General features: G+C 40.5%; 1 protein-coding gene across 2 annotated transcripts in view; it reads left to right on the top strand.

Moving 5' to 3' along the window:
• The window catches only part of PAH (phenylalanine hydroxylase), a 191,691-nt gene extending 179,244 nt beyond the window's left edge, over positions 1-12,447 (top strand). The window contains exons 12-13 of one of the 2 annotated variants that reach the window (XM_077265626.1): positions 5,107-5,222; positions 8,373-12,447. In XM_077265626.1, coding sequence (XP_077121741.1) covers positions 5,107-5,222; positions 8,373-8,416 — 160 coding nt within the window. In that variant the 3' untranslated portion in view covers positions 8,417-12,447. The remainder of the gene's footprint in view (positions 1-5,106; positions 5,223-8,372) is intronic. The other variant, XM_077265625.1, reaches the window with a different exon arrangement.
• The last annotated feature ends 4,791 nt before the right edge of the window (positions 12,448-17,238 follow it).

Raw genomic sequence — 17,238 nt, 5'->3', positions numbered from 1 at the left:
AAAACTGACGGAGCATTAGAAAGACCAAAAGGCATCACTAAATACTCAAAGTGGCCCTCGGGCGTATTAAATGCGGTTTTCCACTCATCCCCCTGCCTGATTCGCACCAAATTATACGCCCCACGAAGGTCAATCTTAGAGAACCACTTGGCCCCCTTTATGCGAGCAAACAAATCAGTCAGCAACGGCAATGGGTATTGATATTTAACAGTGATTTTATTCAAAAGCCGATAATCAATACATGGTCTCAAAGAGCCGTCTTTTTTTGACACAAAGAAAAAACCGGCTCCTAAGGGAGATGACGATGGACGAATATGTCCCTTTTCCAAGGACTCCTTTATATATTCTCGCATAGCAGCATGTTCAGGCACAGACAGATTAAATAAACGACCCTTTGGGTATTTACTACCCGGGATTAAATCTATGGCACAATCGCACTCTCGGTGCGGAGGTAACGAACCAAGCTTGGATTCTTCAAAGACGTCACGATAGTCAGACAGGAACTCAGGAATTTCAGAGGGAATGGATGATGAAATGGAAACCACAGATACATCCCCATGAGCCCCCTTACATCCCCAGCTCAACACAGACATAGCTCTCCAGTCGAGGACTGGGTTGTGAGATTGCAGCCAAGGCAATCCTAGCACCAAATCATCATGTAGATTATACAGCACCAGAAAGCGAATAATCTCCTGGTGATCCGGATTAATACGCATAGTTACTTGTGTCCAGTATTGTGGTTTATTATTAGCCAATGGGGTGGAGTCAATCCCCTTCAGAGGAATAGGAGTCTCCAAAGGCTCTAAATCATACCCACAGCGTTTGGCAAAGGACCAATCCATAAGACTCAAAGCGGCGCCAGAGTCGACATAGGCGTCCGTGGTAATAGATGACAAAGAGCAAATCAGGGTCACAGATAGAATAAATTTAGACGGTAAGGTGCAAATGGAAACAGATTTACCAAGCTTTTTAGTGCGCTTAGAGCATGCTGATATAACATGAGTAGAATCACCACAATAGAAACACAACCCATTTTTCCGTCTAAAATTCTGCCGCTCGCTTCGGGACAGAATTCTATCACACTGCATACTCTCTGGCGACTTCTCAGTGGACACCGCCAGATGGTGCACTGGTTTGCGCTCCCGCAAACGCCTATCGATCTGAATAGCCATTGTCATGGACTCATTCAGACCCGCAGGCACAGGGAACCCCACCATAACATCCTTAATGGCATCAGAGAGACCCTCTCTGAAAGTCGCCGCCAGGGCGCACTCATTCCACTGAGTAAGCACAGACCATTTACGGAATCTTTGGCAGTAAATTTCCGCTTCATCTTGCCCCTGAGATAGGGACATCAAAGTTTTTTCTGCCTGAAGCTCCAAATGAGGTTCGTCATAAAGCAACCCCAAGGCCAGAAAAAACGCATCCACATTGAGCAACGCAGGATCCCCTGGTGTCAATGAAAAAGCCCAGTCTTGAGGGTCGCCCCGGAGCAAGGAAATCACAATCCTGACCTGCTGTGCAGGGTCTCCGGCAGAGCGAAATTTCAGAGACAAAAATAATTTGCAATTATTTCGAAAATTCTGAAACCCGGATCTATTCCCCGAGAAAAATTCCGGCAAAGGAATTCTCGGCTCAGATACAGGTGCATGACAAACAAAATCTTGCAAATTTTGTACCTTCGTGGCGAGATTATTCAAACCTGCAGTTACACTCTGAAGATCCATTACAAACAGGTGGACACAGAGCCATTCAAGGGTTAAGAGGAGGTAAGAAGCAGCTAGACAGCAATTAAGGGCTAGGCAGCAAAACTCTGAGGGGAAAAAAAAAAAAAAAAAATTTCCCTTCAACACTTCTTTTTCTCCTGCTTCAGCCCAAACAATTAACACTTTACTGGCCGGTCAAACTGTCATGATCTCAATGGCAAGAGATCATAGCATAAGCATATATAGGAACTAGCTCTTGGAAGATGGGAACTGAGCTGACCATGAACTAAACCTAACGCACAACTAGCAGTGGCCGGGTAGCATGCCTACGTTGGTTCTAGATGCCCAGCCCAGCCGGAGGACTAAATAAAGCTAGCAGAGGAAAATATTAGTCCTAGCTCACCTCTAGAGAAATACCCCGAAAGGAGACAGAGGCCCCCCACATGTATTGGCGGTGAGTTGAGATGAAATAACAAACGTAGTATGAAAATAGGTTTAGCAAATTTGAGGTCCACTTACTACATAGCAGAAGACAGAAAGGACACTTTCATGGTCAGCTGAAAACCCTATCAAAAAACACCATCCAGAAATTACTTTAAAACTCTGGCATTAACTCATAACACCAGAGTGGCAATTCCCGTACACAAGAGCTTTCCAGACACAGTAACGAAACTACAGCTGTGAACTGGAACAAAATGCAAAAACAAACATGGACAAGAGTCCAACTTATCTAGTAGTTGTCTAGGAGCAGGAACAAGCACAGAGAGGCTTCTGATAACATTGTTGACCGGCAAGCAACTAACAGAGCAGCAAGGTTATATAGCGACTCCCACATCTTGATGGGAACAGGTGAACAGAGAAGATGAAGACACCAGTTCAATTCCACCAGTAGCCACCGGGGGAGCCCAGAATCCAAATTCACAACAGCTATTAGTCCTTCCCTACATAGGTGCCACCTAGGGACAAACACTTCTCCCATCTCTTTAACAATATGTAAACACCTCACTTGTAAAAGTCGACAGGTTGCCCCAAAAGCCACGTTGTGACTTCGGAAATCAGAGTCTCATCATCTGGAAAATGTTTGTCCTTCAAAAATAACTTAATTGTTGGAAAGAGGTGGAAGTCTGATGGTGTGAGGTTGGGTGAATAATGGGGATGCGGTAGAATTTCAAAGCCACAGGAGCATGCTTCCATTTGGGCAACATGTGAGTTGTTAACTGGTGCATTGTCTTGGAGAAGGTACCTTTGGTGAGCATGCCATGTCTCTTGGTTTTGATGGCCTCACTCAATTTCCGCAGCAGTGAAGCATAGTATGCCCCAGTGATCATAGTACCCTTTGCTAGGAAATCCATCAATACTACTCCATGCTGGTCCCAAAATACTGTGAGCATGACCTTGCCTGCTGAGGGTTGGGCACGTGCCTTCTTTGGAGGTGGTGAGTCGTGATGCTTCCATTGCATTAACTGCACTTTAGTCTCAGGATCATAGTGATGGACCCAACTTTCATCCTTTGTGATCAGTCTGTTGGAAAAGTCCTCCTGGTTTCCATGGCACATAGTCAATAGAGCCTGAGAGAATTCGACTCATTCCTGCTTCTGAAAAGGTGTGAGCAACCAGGCAACCCAGTGAGTGGATAGCTTCTTCATATTGTAATGCAGCGGTGTCCTCTACAAAGAGAAAGCAGTGACCCAGCAAAAGTTCAAAATAAAGTCTTGTTTAATGTACAGCGTACTCACAACCAGAAAGTAAAACGGATCCTGACCTAAATCCTATTGAACATCTTTGGAAAGAGCTGAAACATGCCGTCTGGAAAAGGATACCTTCAAACACGAGACAACTGGAGCAGTTTGCTCTTGAGGAGTGGGCCAAAATACCTGTAGAGAAGTGCAGAAGTCTCATTGACATTTGCAGGAATCATTTGATGGCAGTGATTGCCTCAAAAGGTTGTGCAAAAAATTATTAAGGTAATTATTTCATCATTTCTGTCCAGGCCTATTTCATGAGTTTTATTTTATTTTTTTAATTCTGTGGAAGCATGGTTGGAGAGCAATGTCTGACTTTCATTTGTTCATTTTCATAGATCTTTTATTTATTATTACTTTTGTCAGATTCAAGTTATTTCTGTGACCATTGTGGGTTTTTCTGTCATTAAACGAGGGGTACCAACAATTTTGACCACATGTGTAGCCAGAATTGCGGATTGTCTAAAGGACCATAGACCTTAATTAGGGATGCTCCTAATACAATACAACCAGTGAATAGAGAACATGGGAAGCTTATCACCTAGGTGTGAGATGTATGGATATGGACTAGAAGAAATCATATATCTGTTTATCATAAAACACAAAATTTTATTCAAATCATATAAACAAAACAGGTTAAATTGCAAACATATCCAGAGAAAGACAACTATTGTAAAACAGTCGGGCAATCATACAAGTACAGTATGTGGCGATAGTACAGGTAATGATGTGATATCCAAGAGGTAAGTGCTAAAACATAGATCGAATATCACAAAATGTGAATTAGTATCACAATAGCTCAAACCCCCTATGGAGAAAAAAGGGGGGAAGAGGAGAGTAATTATGCAACCAATCAAATGGACATTGAGTTTAAGTACATCCAAAAGAAGAAATAGAAGGGTGCATTATGGATGGAATGCATTAACAAATATAAAACACAGACCCCATTCAATTCACATCAACCTGACCTCGGACACACCCGGTAGTCTCTGTCACTGCATATATGTAATCGTGAGTGGCAGCAGCGTTGGATGCATGAATTAAATAACACCACAACCAATATAGATGGCAGCAAATCAAGTGGATAAATAAAGATCATCCTATGCATGTATAATCAAGTGCCTGTGCATCACGCCGAGGGCCCCTGAATGAGCTTTGTTGAGCCTTATAATTTGCAGGATGAGTTGACATTTCTATTGGTACCATTTCAGACAACATAAATTATTTTGATAGCTTTTTTTACGGTTTTTGGGTGGCAGAGTGAACAAAAAACAGAGAGTCATAAATGTTTTTTTTGTTTGTTTTTTTTCACGCCATTCACCAATGCGGAAAAAGTGATAGGGCAACTTGCTTCTTCTGGTCACTACAATCGCAGTGATACCACTTTTATATAGGTTTTTGTGTTTTGCTTCTAAAAACTACTTTTAGCAAACCTTAATTTGTTTTTCCATTATCATGCTCTGATAGCTGTAACTGACAGCAGCATCAGAGGGGTCAAATGCCCACGGTCAGCACTAGCACCAATTATAGTCATGATGTAACAACGAATGCATGTGTGCAATTTATTCATAAATATGATATATATGATCTAGTTTTACTAAATGCATGCAAGTCAAATTGTTTGCATCTATAACTCATCTTATATTGACATTTTGCAGAAAATTTGCTGCCACCATTCCTCGACCATTTTCTGTGCGTTATAATCCATACACACAAAGCATTGAAGTGTTAGATAATGTACAGCAGTTGAAGAATCTAGCTGATTGCATTAACAGTAAGTAATCATCTAATGTATCTAAACACCAGACCAGATTTATCAGTGTATTTAGATAAAAAATTGGCAACTTTATTTGAGTGCAATTGAATTGTCAAATTTTACAGAAATCCGCATTCAAGAGAATACAGAATTTTTGCAATTCGCTCAACATGAATTCAGCAAGTGGCACTCTCTTGCTGAACAGCAGGGGGCCATCAAAAGGTTTAAAAGAAAAAAAAAAACATACCATACTTCACTGCTCACTTCAGGCCCCTGCTGCTCCCCGTTTGTTTTCCCGTCCTCTACGCTTCCATCACACGGCATCTCCGGCTTCATGTTCACACTAGACTGGAGCTGCCTATCAGTGAGCAGACCCCGGAGTTTACTGCACATAGTTCAGGACCTGAAAGCCTTGGCCCAGAGTGAACACTGTTATGGACTGGTAATTTAGGAGCGACATGCGACTAGCTCTGAGCAGGTGGTAACTATACAGACCGCAGTTCCTGATCTTAACACAAAACTAGCAGTAGCCGTGGGATGTTCCTGTCACTCCCTGGACACCTCGTCACAGCCGGAGAACTAGCTACCCCTAAAGGTAGGAATAGGAAAGCTATCTTGCCTCAGAGAAGATCCCCAAAGGATAGGACAGCCCCCCACAAATATTGACTGTGAGAGGAGAAGGAAATGACATACGTAGTATGAAACAAGATTTAGCAAAGGAGGCCATTTCTAGCTAGATAGATAGTACAGGAAAGAACACTGTGCGGTCAGTAATAAAAACTAGAAAAAGTCCACCGCAGAGATATGCAAAAATCTCCACACCTGACTAAAGGTGTGGAGGGCAAAATCTGCAGCCCAGAGCTTCCAGCTTAGCTGAATAGATCCATACTGATAAGCTGGACAAATGAGCAAAACATAGAATGTGCTGAACAATAAAGTCCACAACAAGTGGACTGCAAAAGGACAAGCAAGGACTTATCTTTGCTGAACTGGACAGAGTGTCAGGGAAATCCAAAGAGCAGTGGCTCCAAGCAGGAACAATTGACAACTGGCATTGATTGAGGGATAAGGCCAGACTAAAATAGCCGAGCCAGAAAGACGATCAGTGGAAGCAGCTGCTGATGCTAAATCCAAGAAGCAGCTATACCACTCAAAACCACAGGAGGGAGCCCAAGAGCAGAATTCACAAAAGTGCTACTTACAACCACCGGAGGGAGCCCAAGAGTGGAATTCACAACAGAACACCAAGTCAGAGATGCCGTCCTATGGACGGGACAGTGGGCAGAGACCCTAGAGCATAATAAGGAACATTCAATTTGGTGAGAATAAATAACACTTCTAATAGAATTTCTCTGGAAAATGTGTGAAATTTAGCAAATTAGAATTTTGTCAGATCTGTTAATTTATAATTTGCACCAATTTTTTAGACCTTTACAGTTCTACAAATAAAAGACGAAATACAAAACATAAACATGTAGCATGGTGAGTCAGTGGTTAGCGTTGTATCCTTGCAGCGCTGGGTTCAAATCCCATCAAGGATTGAAGTCAGCAAGGAGCAATGGCATACCTAGGGTCTGATGGGCCCCAATGGAAAATTTAGTTCTGCCCCAATCCCTGCATGTTGATGTATGAGCCATTGTAGAGTTCTAAATCCTATAAATACTCGTTCCCTCCCCTCTCATTATGTAGTAATGCCCCCATCATATGCCCCATCCAGGTATATAAGTCACTCATCCTGGTGCCCCATCCTGGTACATGTGTCCCATATCCTGGTATATATGTCCCCCATCCTGAGCCTCTGTCCTGGTATATATATCTCGTATCCTGGTATATATGTCCCTTGTATAATATGATGATTGTAATATATGAAGAGGATACAAATGTTGATGGGAGTGTTTCTTTAACATCCAAATTGCAAGTGAGATAAACTCTAGTGTCAGAATAGCATAATTTCTAAGTTATTTAAAGCATCCATGCTTATCTCCACAAGACACTAAAGGTCCAGTGTTTTTATAATATTCATAGTGACTAGTCATATAGAGCTAAATTGGTCATACTATGACTGGAAGACATAAAGTCTTGTTCAAAAGTTTTGATACTGACATAAAGTTTGGTTTCCTCAAACTTTGCTGCTTTAGTGATTTTAGATCCTTTAGTCAGATATTACTATGGTTACTGAGATACAATTATAAGTATTCCATAAGGCTTTCATTAACAAATCCTTCAAGTTAATGTAAAGACTCAATAATTACACTGTTGACCCTTATTTTTCAAGACTTTTAAAATTTGCCCTCACATGCTGGATATCTGTTTATGAGCCAAATCCTGGCTGAGGACAGCCCATTCTTGTCTAATCACCATTTGGGGTTTATCACAATTTTTGTGTATTTGTTTTATTTGAAGGATTGACCACAGGTTCTCAATGGGATTGCGCTCTGGGGAGTTTTATGGCAATGTAACCTAAATATTAATAATTTGCTTACCAAACCACTTAGATATCACTTTAACCTTGCAATTTGATGCAACATTAAGTTGAAGAAAGGAATTTTTCATCACCAAATTGCTCCTTGATCCCTGGGAGAAGTTTGTCTTGAAGGATCTTGTTTAGATGCCATTCTTTATTCATGGCAGTTTTCTTAAGTTATATTATGAGTGAGCCCACTCTCCTGGATGAAAAGCAACTCCACACCTAAATAGTCTCAGGATATTTTACTGTTGGCATGACATGTGGCTCATGGTGGCCCTCACTTTTTCTAAATCATTCTTCCAGATATCCCAAACAGTCTGAAGGAAAGGCCGTGGTCACACTTCCGAGTGCAATGAGAGAAGCTCGCGCAAGTCTCTCGCCTGAATACCCGGCACTGCCATCCACACTCGGGACCGGAGCGTTCAGCTGTATAGAAATACATGCTGCGGTACGATCCGGTCCCGATTGCCGGCGGCAGTGATGGGTGTTGAAGCAAGAGACTCACGCGAGTTTCTCGCATTGCACTCGCAAGTGTAACCCCAGCCAAAGAGAAAATATCTTTACCCCAGTCCTCTGCAGTCCAATCCCTGTACTTTCTGTAAAGTTATTTTCTCTGATAAAGCCCCGTTCACGTGTTGTGTACAGTGTTGAAAACTAATATAATATACTCTGCTTTCAATACTTTATCATACTTCCTGCAGGTGAAATTGGGATCCTCTGCTCTGCGCTTAGGAAGCTTGAGTGAAGAAAATCGCGAGAAAGAAAGAGTCAAGATATTTGAATTTTATTATCAAGATATTACTGCTTCTTACCTTTGAATACATATTGTTTGCATGATTTACATGAGCAATAGAAAACTTCCGTTAGGTTAAAAAATATAGATCAATTTAAGAAGTATGTGGATCAGTTTTTGCTGTAGAATGCATCTTGTCTTTTATTATCTCTTTATGTAATTTCTGACTGTATATTGCCATTCATTAGTGTGCAGAAAGCTATTTCCTTTACAACATATTAATTTACTATAAAAGATAAGGTTTTGTGAAAGACGTTTTCCCAGTACAAACGTTTTCCAATGTCAGGTAATCATGCACTAATGCTTTGCTATAATGAGTATACGTTTGTATTATATTCATTATGTAAGCAATCTGCAGATGCAGTTGACAAGTCCACTAAAACAAAAAATATTTCCACTTTCATAAAATTTAGTATAAAAAGAGTTCTGCAAACTAAATCCATTTTTACTGTATAAAAAAGTTACATTTTTCAGTTAAGAAATGAATGCCCCCCCAAAAAAAAGTTAATGAAAGTTAATCAATAGCTTGGAAGTTAACCAATATGATGCCATTAAAAAATGCAACTCATCCTGCAAAAATCAAACCATTGAGAAAAAAAAGATTGAGTTTCTATATGGTACATCTGTATCCTTGAGCTCTAGTGGCACCTATTGGAAGTAACAATCCTAAAAGTAAGTATCGGCCCTTTAATGAGCACGCCCACATGACTTAGAATAATAGTTAAACCAATATCTCAATTCGCAGACAGGATTTTCAGGGTGTTGCAAAGTATGAGATCTGATTTGGCTGTATGAGAGGCCTCTAACTGAAGTCTAAGGGGTAACGTTTCTCCTTGTAGAAAGTGACATGTCTGACATGCCAGGGTAAGGAGACTTATAGGCCGTGCAATGCTCCTCTGGGAAATTAAATATGCAAATTGTCTCTTCAGAGAGCAAGAGGACTTGAACTCTAGTGCCACCTATTGGAAGTAACAATCCTAAAAGTCAATATTGACTCTTTAATGAGCCTTTCCACATAACTTAGGATAAAAGCCAAATCAGAATCTTATTTTGTATTCATTTTTTAAAACATAATTAATAAATGTTTAAGATTTTACTTAGGATGGGGTTAAATGTTAGCTATTTAGTCTAGACCTTTTTAGTCTGTCATCATATTTCCATGGTTGTTCAGAATCTTTTTGCACTGAGGAGAGGTCACACCTCTAAACACGTGTCTGCAAAGCATGAGATCCAATTTGGCTGCATGAGAGGCTTCTAAGTCTCCTTACCCTGTCATGTCAGGTATGTCACTCTCCACAAAGAGAAATGTTATTCCTTTGAATCCTAGCCAGATCATAAAGCACTGTATGTTACATTTTCTGGTCTGGCTGTGAAAACAGTTCAGCGCCGCAACAGATATGCTGGGTGAATGGGAATGACCTAATAAAAAGCTATGGGATCAGATTCCCTACTGCGTTATTGTAGCACTTTAGAGGTAAAAAAAAAAAGTGTTTGGTTGGACAAATGGAAATAAGACTTAAAATATGACAGCTCTCTGAATGTGTCACAAAAAATGTCTGGGTCCTTAGCAGTAAAATAGGTTGGTAATGATGGGATTTTTACGGTTGATATGACAATGTCATTCAAAACTAAAGCTTTATGTAAATTTTTGTCTTTGGTCGTTACTTTTCTCATTTAAAACCATAAAAAATACATGTATACTGTATGTTGTTCTTTTTTACATGAGCAGAGAGTAACAATCAAAGAAAAAAAAATATATATAAAGCTTTAGCTTTGAATAAGATTGTCATGTGTTACTATCGTGCACAGTCTTAATGTATTAGTTTAACTCTGCAGTTTAACAGGAAACCACTAATAGCACATTGTGAAAGCAGTCGGGATGAGAGCAGAAAAAACTATGTAACCATTGTACAATTATTGTATTATTATTACTATTTAGATGGTATGCTGATAATATAAAATATCAGTTGCATTTATATTTTATTCTTATGTGTAAAAATGTCATTTTTGCCAATAGTAAACTTATTTTTATGAATGATATCGTACAAAGAGCACATGATTATCAAAACTATTTCATTAATGAATAAAAGAAATGCAAAAAATCTGATCTGTCCCATGTAATATCAAATACATCTGTAGTTATAAGAACTTTACAAAATATGGGACTGGTTTCACAACTCATCCCTTGAGACGTATATTTTTGTAAAAAGATCTCTTTTAGGAATGATTCATGGTCTTTAAAGTAAAATAAGGTACGTCAGATAACGACAACATACTTCATTTAATATGTAGGCTTGATTACCTACGACAGCGATAGCGAAACTTTTAGAGATCGAGTGCCCAAACTCCAACTCAAAATCCAGTTACTTATCGCAAAATGCCAATACGGCAATATCTCCAGAATACTGAAGTTTTAGTTTTAAAAAACAATTCATAGATAAACATCTTTTGGCTTAAAGGAAAAACACAGTAAGATGAGCACACAGCTCCCTTATCTTCAGTATAAAGCCCCCACAGCTCCACTATACACAGTATAATGAGCTTACAGATCCCCTATGCATAATATAATGGGCCACCAGTGCCCCTATACTCTGTATAATAACCCCACAGCAACCCTAAACACAGTATAATGAGCCAACAGCTCCCCTAACACAGTATAATGGGCCCACAACTCCCTGATGCACAGGATAATGGGCCCACAGCTCCCCTATTCATATTATGATGCCCTCACTAACCCTTCAAAACACATTAAAATGACCCTCACTGTAGTCCTCACACTGTATAATGGCCCCACACTGTATAATAGCTCCTACAGTAACCCCAACAGTAGTCCCCACACTGTATGATGGTCCTATCAGTAGTCCCCAAACTGTATAATGGTCCTCACATTAGCTCCCACACAGTATGGTGGCTCCCTCAGTAGTCCGCACACTCTGAGGGTCCCCACATTAGCTCCCACACTGTATGAAGGCCCCTCACAATAGTCCCCACATTTTGAGGGCACCCACACTTTTTGTGGGCCATCAACAATAATCTCCACACTGTATGGGGGCCCCCACAATAGCCATATACTGTATGAGGGCCAACCATGGTAGTCCCGAAACTGTATAACGGGCCCACATTTTGAGGGCCCCTTGCTCGAACAATGTATAAGGACCCCCTCCCCACTGTATGAGGGTCTCCTACATTGTATGATGCCCTCACAGTCACACCAAATGTTTTAAGTAAAATAGAAAACATCATATTCTTGCTTAATCCAGGATCCCAACAAGTCCACTAGGAGGATCAACTTAATGACTCTGATATCCTACGCATTCGCTGGCGCCACTGCATCATCTTGCCATTCTGTAGACCACAGACTCAAAGCAACCTGTGGTCTACAGAATGAGCAGTGGTAGTGTAGGGAGATCATGTCTCCCTGCTCTACAGCAGGGCTTAACTGCTACACTACTGGGGAAGATGATGAAGTGCATGGGCTTGGTAGTGCTAGGGTGGCGGCATGCATGCCCACAGAGAGGACTCTGAGTCCCCCCCTCTGGCATTTGTGTCATCGGTTCACTACCAATGGCCTATGACATAGCAGTGATGGCTCGTACACTAGTATCAGTGCTGGACAAACACAAGATCTGAAAATGGTACACTTATTTTGGTACACTTCCCAGATGTGCCACCAATACTAGTAGCAGGAGTCAGTAACTGGCATCATGGGATGGTTTTTTTTGGAGATGTAATACTTTGTATACATTACTGCATAAAAAATATAAAGGTATCTGTCTCAAGATTTCACAGTACAAACTTTTTGAAGAGATCTCTTATGCAGTTTGTATTGTGAAATCTGGAGTCAGAACTGCTTTAATGCCATTGTAAGAAATACACTGCGTCAAATAACCTAAAATGTTTGTTAAGAGTCCTCCAATGTTTTCAACATTTTATTTGTTTGTATTAGGTCTACTTTTATTATCAATAAAGCTCTATTAAATCAAGGATGAATTTGCTTATTTATTCTGGGTAAGATTAATGATATAATTATCATTTAGTGCATTTATAGAGAACCAGCATGATTTTGTAATGTAAAGTAAAGACATGACATGATTTTAATGAGCTGTAATACACAGGGCTATACTTGCCACTAGGCACCCGAGGGCAGATGCCTAGGGCGGTAGTGTGTGGGGGTGGCACCACCATGAAGCTGAAAACATTTTTTTAGCTTAAATATCCCCCTTTTTCTTACATCTGCTGGACTAAGTGTGAAAACCCCCATCTTTATTTGGAGGTGGGTGCACCGATCAGCTTCCTGCCCCGACGGAGGTAGATAAATCATAGCGTTGAATGACCTGTGATGACGTCATGCTCATATGAATCTTATGAGAGGAGCCATGCTTCAGATTGCAAGTGATATGTTTTCCAATGCAGGAAGCAGCAGAAGGGGCACTGGTGACAGGTAATTAGGAAACATAGGTACATGGGGTGCAAGCTACATGTGTGGGTACATATGGGGTGAAGGCTACATGTAGGGGTACATATGGGGTGTAGCCTACTTATAGGGTATAGGCTACATATGGGAGGTGCAAGCTACATGTGGGTGTATAGGCTATCTTTGTAACTTTGTACATATGGAGGTGCAGGCTATACTTGGGGGTACATATGGGGATGCAGGCTATGTGTAGGGGTACGGGAAATAACTCCGTAGTGGAGCTGAAGATATAAGGAATTCTTACTGTAGACTGTTATGGTGAGTGGTAATTATTGAAGGCACGGTATGGAGGGAGTACAATATGATGAGGGAACATTGTGGGGAGGGATACTGGAAATGGGAACAGTGTGGAGGCTAGAGTTCATAACGTAGGTACTGTCTGTAGGAGGAACAGTGTATAGGTTATAGTTGTTAAAGGAGGATGGTTTGACAGTTTGTGTTCATAAGGAAACAATGTATCAGCCATAGTTCATGGGGGGATGGGGTGGCATTATAATATATAAGGGGAGCCAGTGTAGATGCGATATTTTATAGGAGAGGAGACTATGTATCATAAGATGGACAGTGTGAGGAGCAATTATATATTTAGAGTACACAGCATGGGCAGCCATTTTTATTCAGGTGGCATTATAATAACACTTTTTATTTTTAAGGACACTATGTCAGGTAAGGGCACTATGTTAGAATTCTGGAGATGAGGAATGTCTGCGGAGACAAGCTATAGCGCCAGGACCAGATGAGGAAAAGGATGAGAAGAACTTCAATAATAGGAAATTATGTCAACTATGAGATACCTAAAGCTAAGGGTGCATTTAGATTGATCATTTGCGGCTCTTTAATGACCACTGACCAGTTTTATGAAGCCGATTGACAGTCGTTTATTAGCCTGTGTAAATCAACCAACTGCACTTTCATGTGCACAAAGGTATCTTTAACGGGGTTGTCCAGTCAAAAATGACAAGTCTGCAGTTACTCTATATGACTACAGACTTGGAATTCCTCCCATCGTGCATCCCGTGCACTGAGAGGATCCTCCGGTGTCATTGCCAGATACGGTGGTCATATGACTGCAAGTATGCGATATGCATAATCCTGGCCAGAACCGGCTAGATGGGCGCAGACTCACAAGTGCGCAGTCACATTGAGTGACTGCCGACTTGTCATTTAGACTTGTTTTCATAGACTTTAGTTTAATCGCTCTGCGAGCATAGAATAAAAATGTTCTCAGCAGCACATACAGTGGGTTAGGAAAGTATTCAGACCCCTTTAAATTTTTCACTCTTTGTTTCATTGCAGCCATTTGGTAAATTCAAATAGTTCATTTTTTTTCTCATTAACGTACACTCTGCACCCCATCTTCACTGAAAAAAAACAGAAATGTAGACATTTTTGCAAATTTATTAAAATCTGTGAGGCCTGAAACCCATGTCAGGAACATGTACAAGCCTCATTTTACTTGGAAGCAGCCTCCTCAAAGGAAAGAGACAGGAGTGCCACTGACCAATCTGCACAAGACAAAACACTTCTTCTGGAAACTACTCAACCAGGCTGAATTTCTCTTTTGGATACAGAATATGTCCCAGAGAGTGATGATGAGGTCTATGAAGTGAATTACTCAGGTGACAGGAAGTGCTACTGAACTCAAGTAAAGGCCTTAGTGTGGAAATTACCATGTTCCAATATGTGTAAAGCTGTGACCTGAATAGGCCTGTGGAGCATATTAACCCAGTCTCTTAGTTGTGCTTAAAATGCACAGAAACTAGGCAATACCCCACCACTATTTTTTTTTTTTGCATCCATATTTAGAAGCAATGGGATGAAACTGAATGGGAGGAGACACAGATTAGATATTAGAAAAAACTTTTTGACAGTGAGGGTGATCAATGAGTGGAACAGGCTGCCACGAGAGGTGGTGAGTTCTCCTTCAATGGAAGTCTTCAAACAGAGGCTGGACAAAAATCTGTCTGAGATGGTTTAGTAAATCCTGCTTTGAGCAGGGGGTTGAACCAGATGACCCAGGAGGTCCCTTCCAACTCTACCATTCTATGATTTTATGATTCTATGAAAATTTATGGGAAGCGACAGTTTAATAAAGAGACACAAATCTCATTTAGGAGCTTGGAAAAGCCAACCATGGGTTTTGTCCAGCTCCGGACAATGTAAAGTGCTAACGGATAAGTATGCCCTATCTAACTAATAATTTGGGTAGAGACATATATGCTGTCAATGGACAACTGAACGCTGCACTGGGACAACGAACTGGACATGGTTGCTGACTGTTCTGTCTGTGCAACTGCAGGTTGTGGGCAAGAGGCTTTAGACACAGATTTTGTACCCAGGCATTTTGCTCACCCACTGGGGTGCTGCGTAGGTCAGCAGTATATGGCTTATGCTAACAGAGGTATTAAGTCGAATTTCCCTTAATAAAGGGATGTGTGAGTAAGATTTTCAAACTAGCACCACATATATAGAGCATGTTTCATTACATTACTCATATTATTTTTCTGTATAAGGCTGAAACCTGAAGAAGTGTGTGGAGCATATTAATGCATTAATGTTCCACAATGTCCAAGTGCAAATCCAAAAATCAACATAGGGCTCTCAGATTCATGCTTAGAGAGACCGATAAAAGGGCAACATAATAAAAAAATATATAATAATAGAATATATAGGGATAGGGAGAACAAGTTTCACCATTGCACAATGTGCAAGGTTTTCCAAAAATTACCCAAGGGGTCTGTATTATACACGCTTAAAGAGACCATGATGGTGACCTCACACATTTTGCAGTTATTACAATAGGTAGAGATGGGGATTACAAGTTTCACCATTGCACAAAGTGAAAAGTTTTCAAAAAACTACCCAAGGGGTCTGTATCATACCTACTGAAAGCGACCGTGATGAGGACCTCACAATACATTTTGAAATTATTATAATAGGTAAAGTTATGGAGTACAAGTTTCACCATTGCACAATATGCAAAGTTTTCCAAAAATTACCCAAGGGGTCTGTATTATAGACGCTGAAAGAGATCGTGATAGTGACCTCACAATACATTTTGCAGTTATTACAATAGGCAGAGATAGGGAGTACAAGTTTCACCATTGCACAATGTGCAAGGTTTTCCAAAAATTACCCAAGGGGTCTATATCATACACGCTGAAGAGACTGTGATGGGCTCTCACAATACATTTTGCAGTTATTACAATAGGCAGAGATAGGGAGTACAAGTTTCACCATTGCACAATGTGCAAATTTTTCCAAAAAAATACCCAAGGGGTCTGTATCATACACGCTGAAAGCGACCATGATGGGGACCTCGCAATACATTTTGCAGTTATTACAATAAGTAAAGATAGGGAGTAGAAATTTCACCATTGCACAATGTGAAAAGTTTTCCAAAAATTACCCAAAGGGTCTGTATCATACACTCTGAAGAAAACCGTGATGGGGACCTCACAATACATTTTGAAGTTATTACAATAGGTAGAGATAGGGAACACAAGTTTCACCATTGCACAATATGCAAAGTTTTCCAAAAATTACTCAAGGGGTCTGTATCATACCCAGTGAAAGCAACCATGATGGGGACCTCACAATACATTTTGTAGTTACTAGAATAGGTAGAGATAGGGAGTACAAGTTTCACCATTGCACAATGTGAAAAGTTTTCCAAAAGTTACCCAAGGAGTCTGTATCATACCCGCTGAAAGAGACTGTGATGGGCTCTCACAATACATTTTGCAGTTATTAGAATAGCTATAGAAAGGGAGTACAAGTTTCACCATTGCAGAATGTACAAAGGTTTACAGAAATTACAGAAGGAGTCTGTATCATACATGCTGAAAGACACCGTGATGGGGACCTCACAATACGTTTTGCAGTTATTATCATTGCTAGAGATAGGAAGTACAAGTTTCATCATTGCACAATGTACAAAGGTTTCCAAAAATTGTAAAACATTACTCACGTGGGGTATATACTGTATATGACCACTAAGTACTTGCTGCAGAAGCAGGAGGAGTAGAACGTGATTTCCAGAACAAAATGGGTTTGGATGGTAAGGCATGGACGTTAAGGCAACTTCCAAAAAAGAACATTTTGGCTGCATTTACGTTAGGTTGCTGTCATTTATAGGGTTTACAAAGTCAGAGGAAATCCAGCCCTTGCTCAATTTTAGAAGAGTCAGCCTGTCTGCATTTTCCTTTGACAGACAAGTGCGCCTATCCATTATGATTGTACCTGCTGAACAAAATACTCGCTCAGACAACACACTTGCGGCAGAGCATGGCAGCACCTC

The sequence above is a fragment of the Ranitomeya variabilis genome, chromosome 5, assembly GCF_051348905.1.
Source record: "Ranitomeya variabilis isolate aRanVar5 chromosome 5, aRanVar5.hap1, whole genome shotgun sequence".
Taxonomy (NCBI): domain Eukaryota; kingdom Metazoa; phylum Chordata; class Amphibia; order Anura; family Dendrobatidae; genus Ranitomeya; species Ranitomeya variabilis.
The sequence above is the reverse complement of the archived record's forward strand: the minus strand, read 5'-3'. Positions and strand labels throughout refer to the sequence as shown.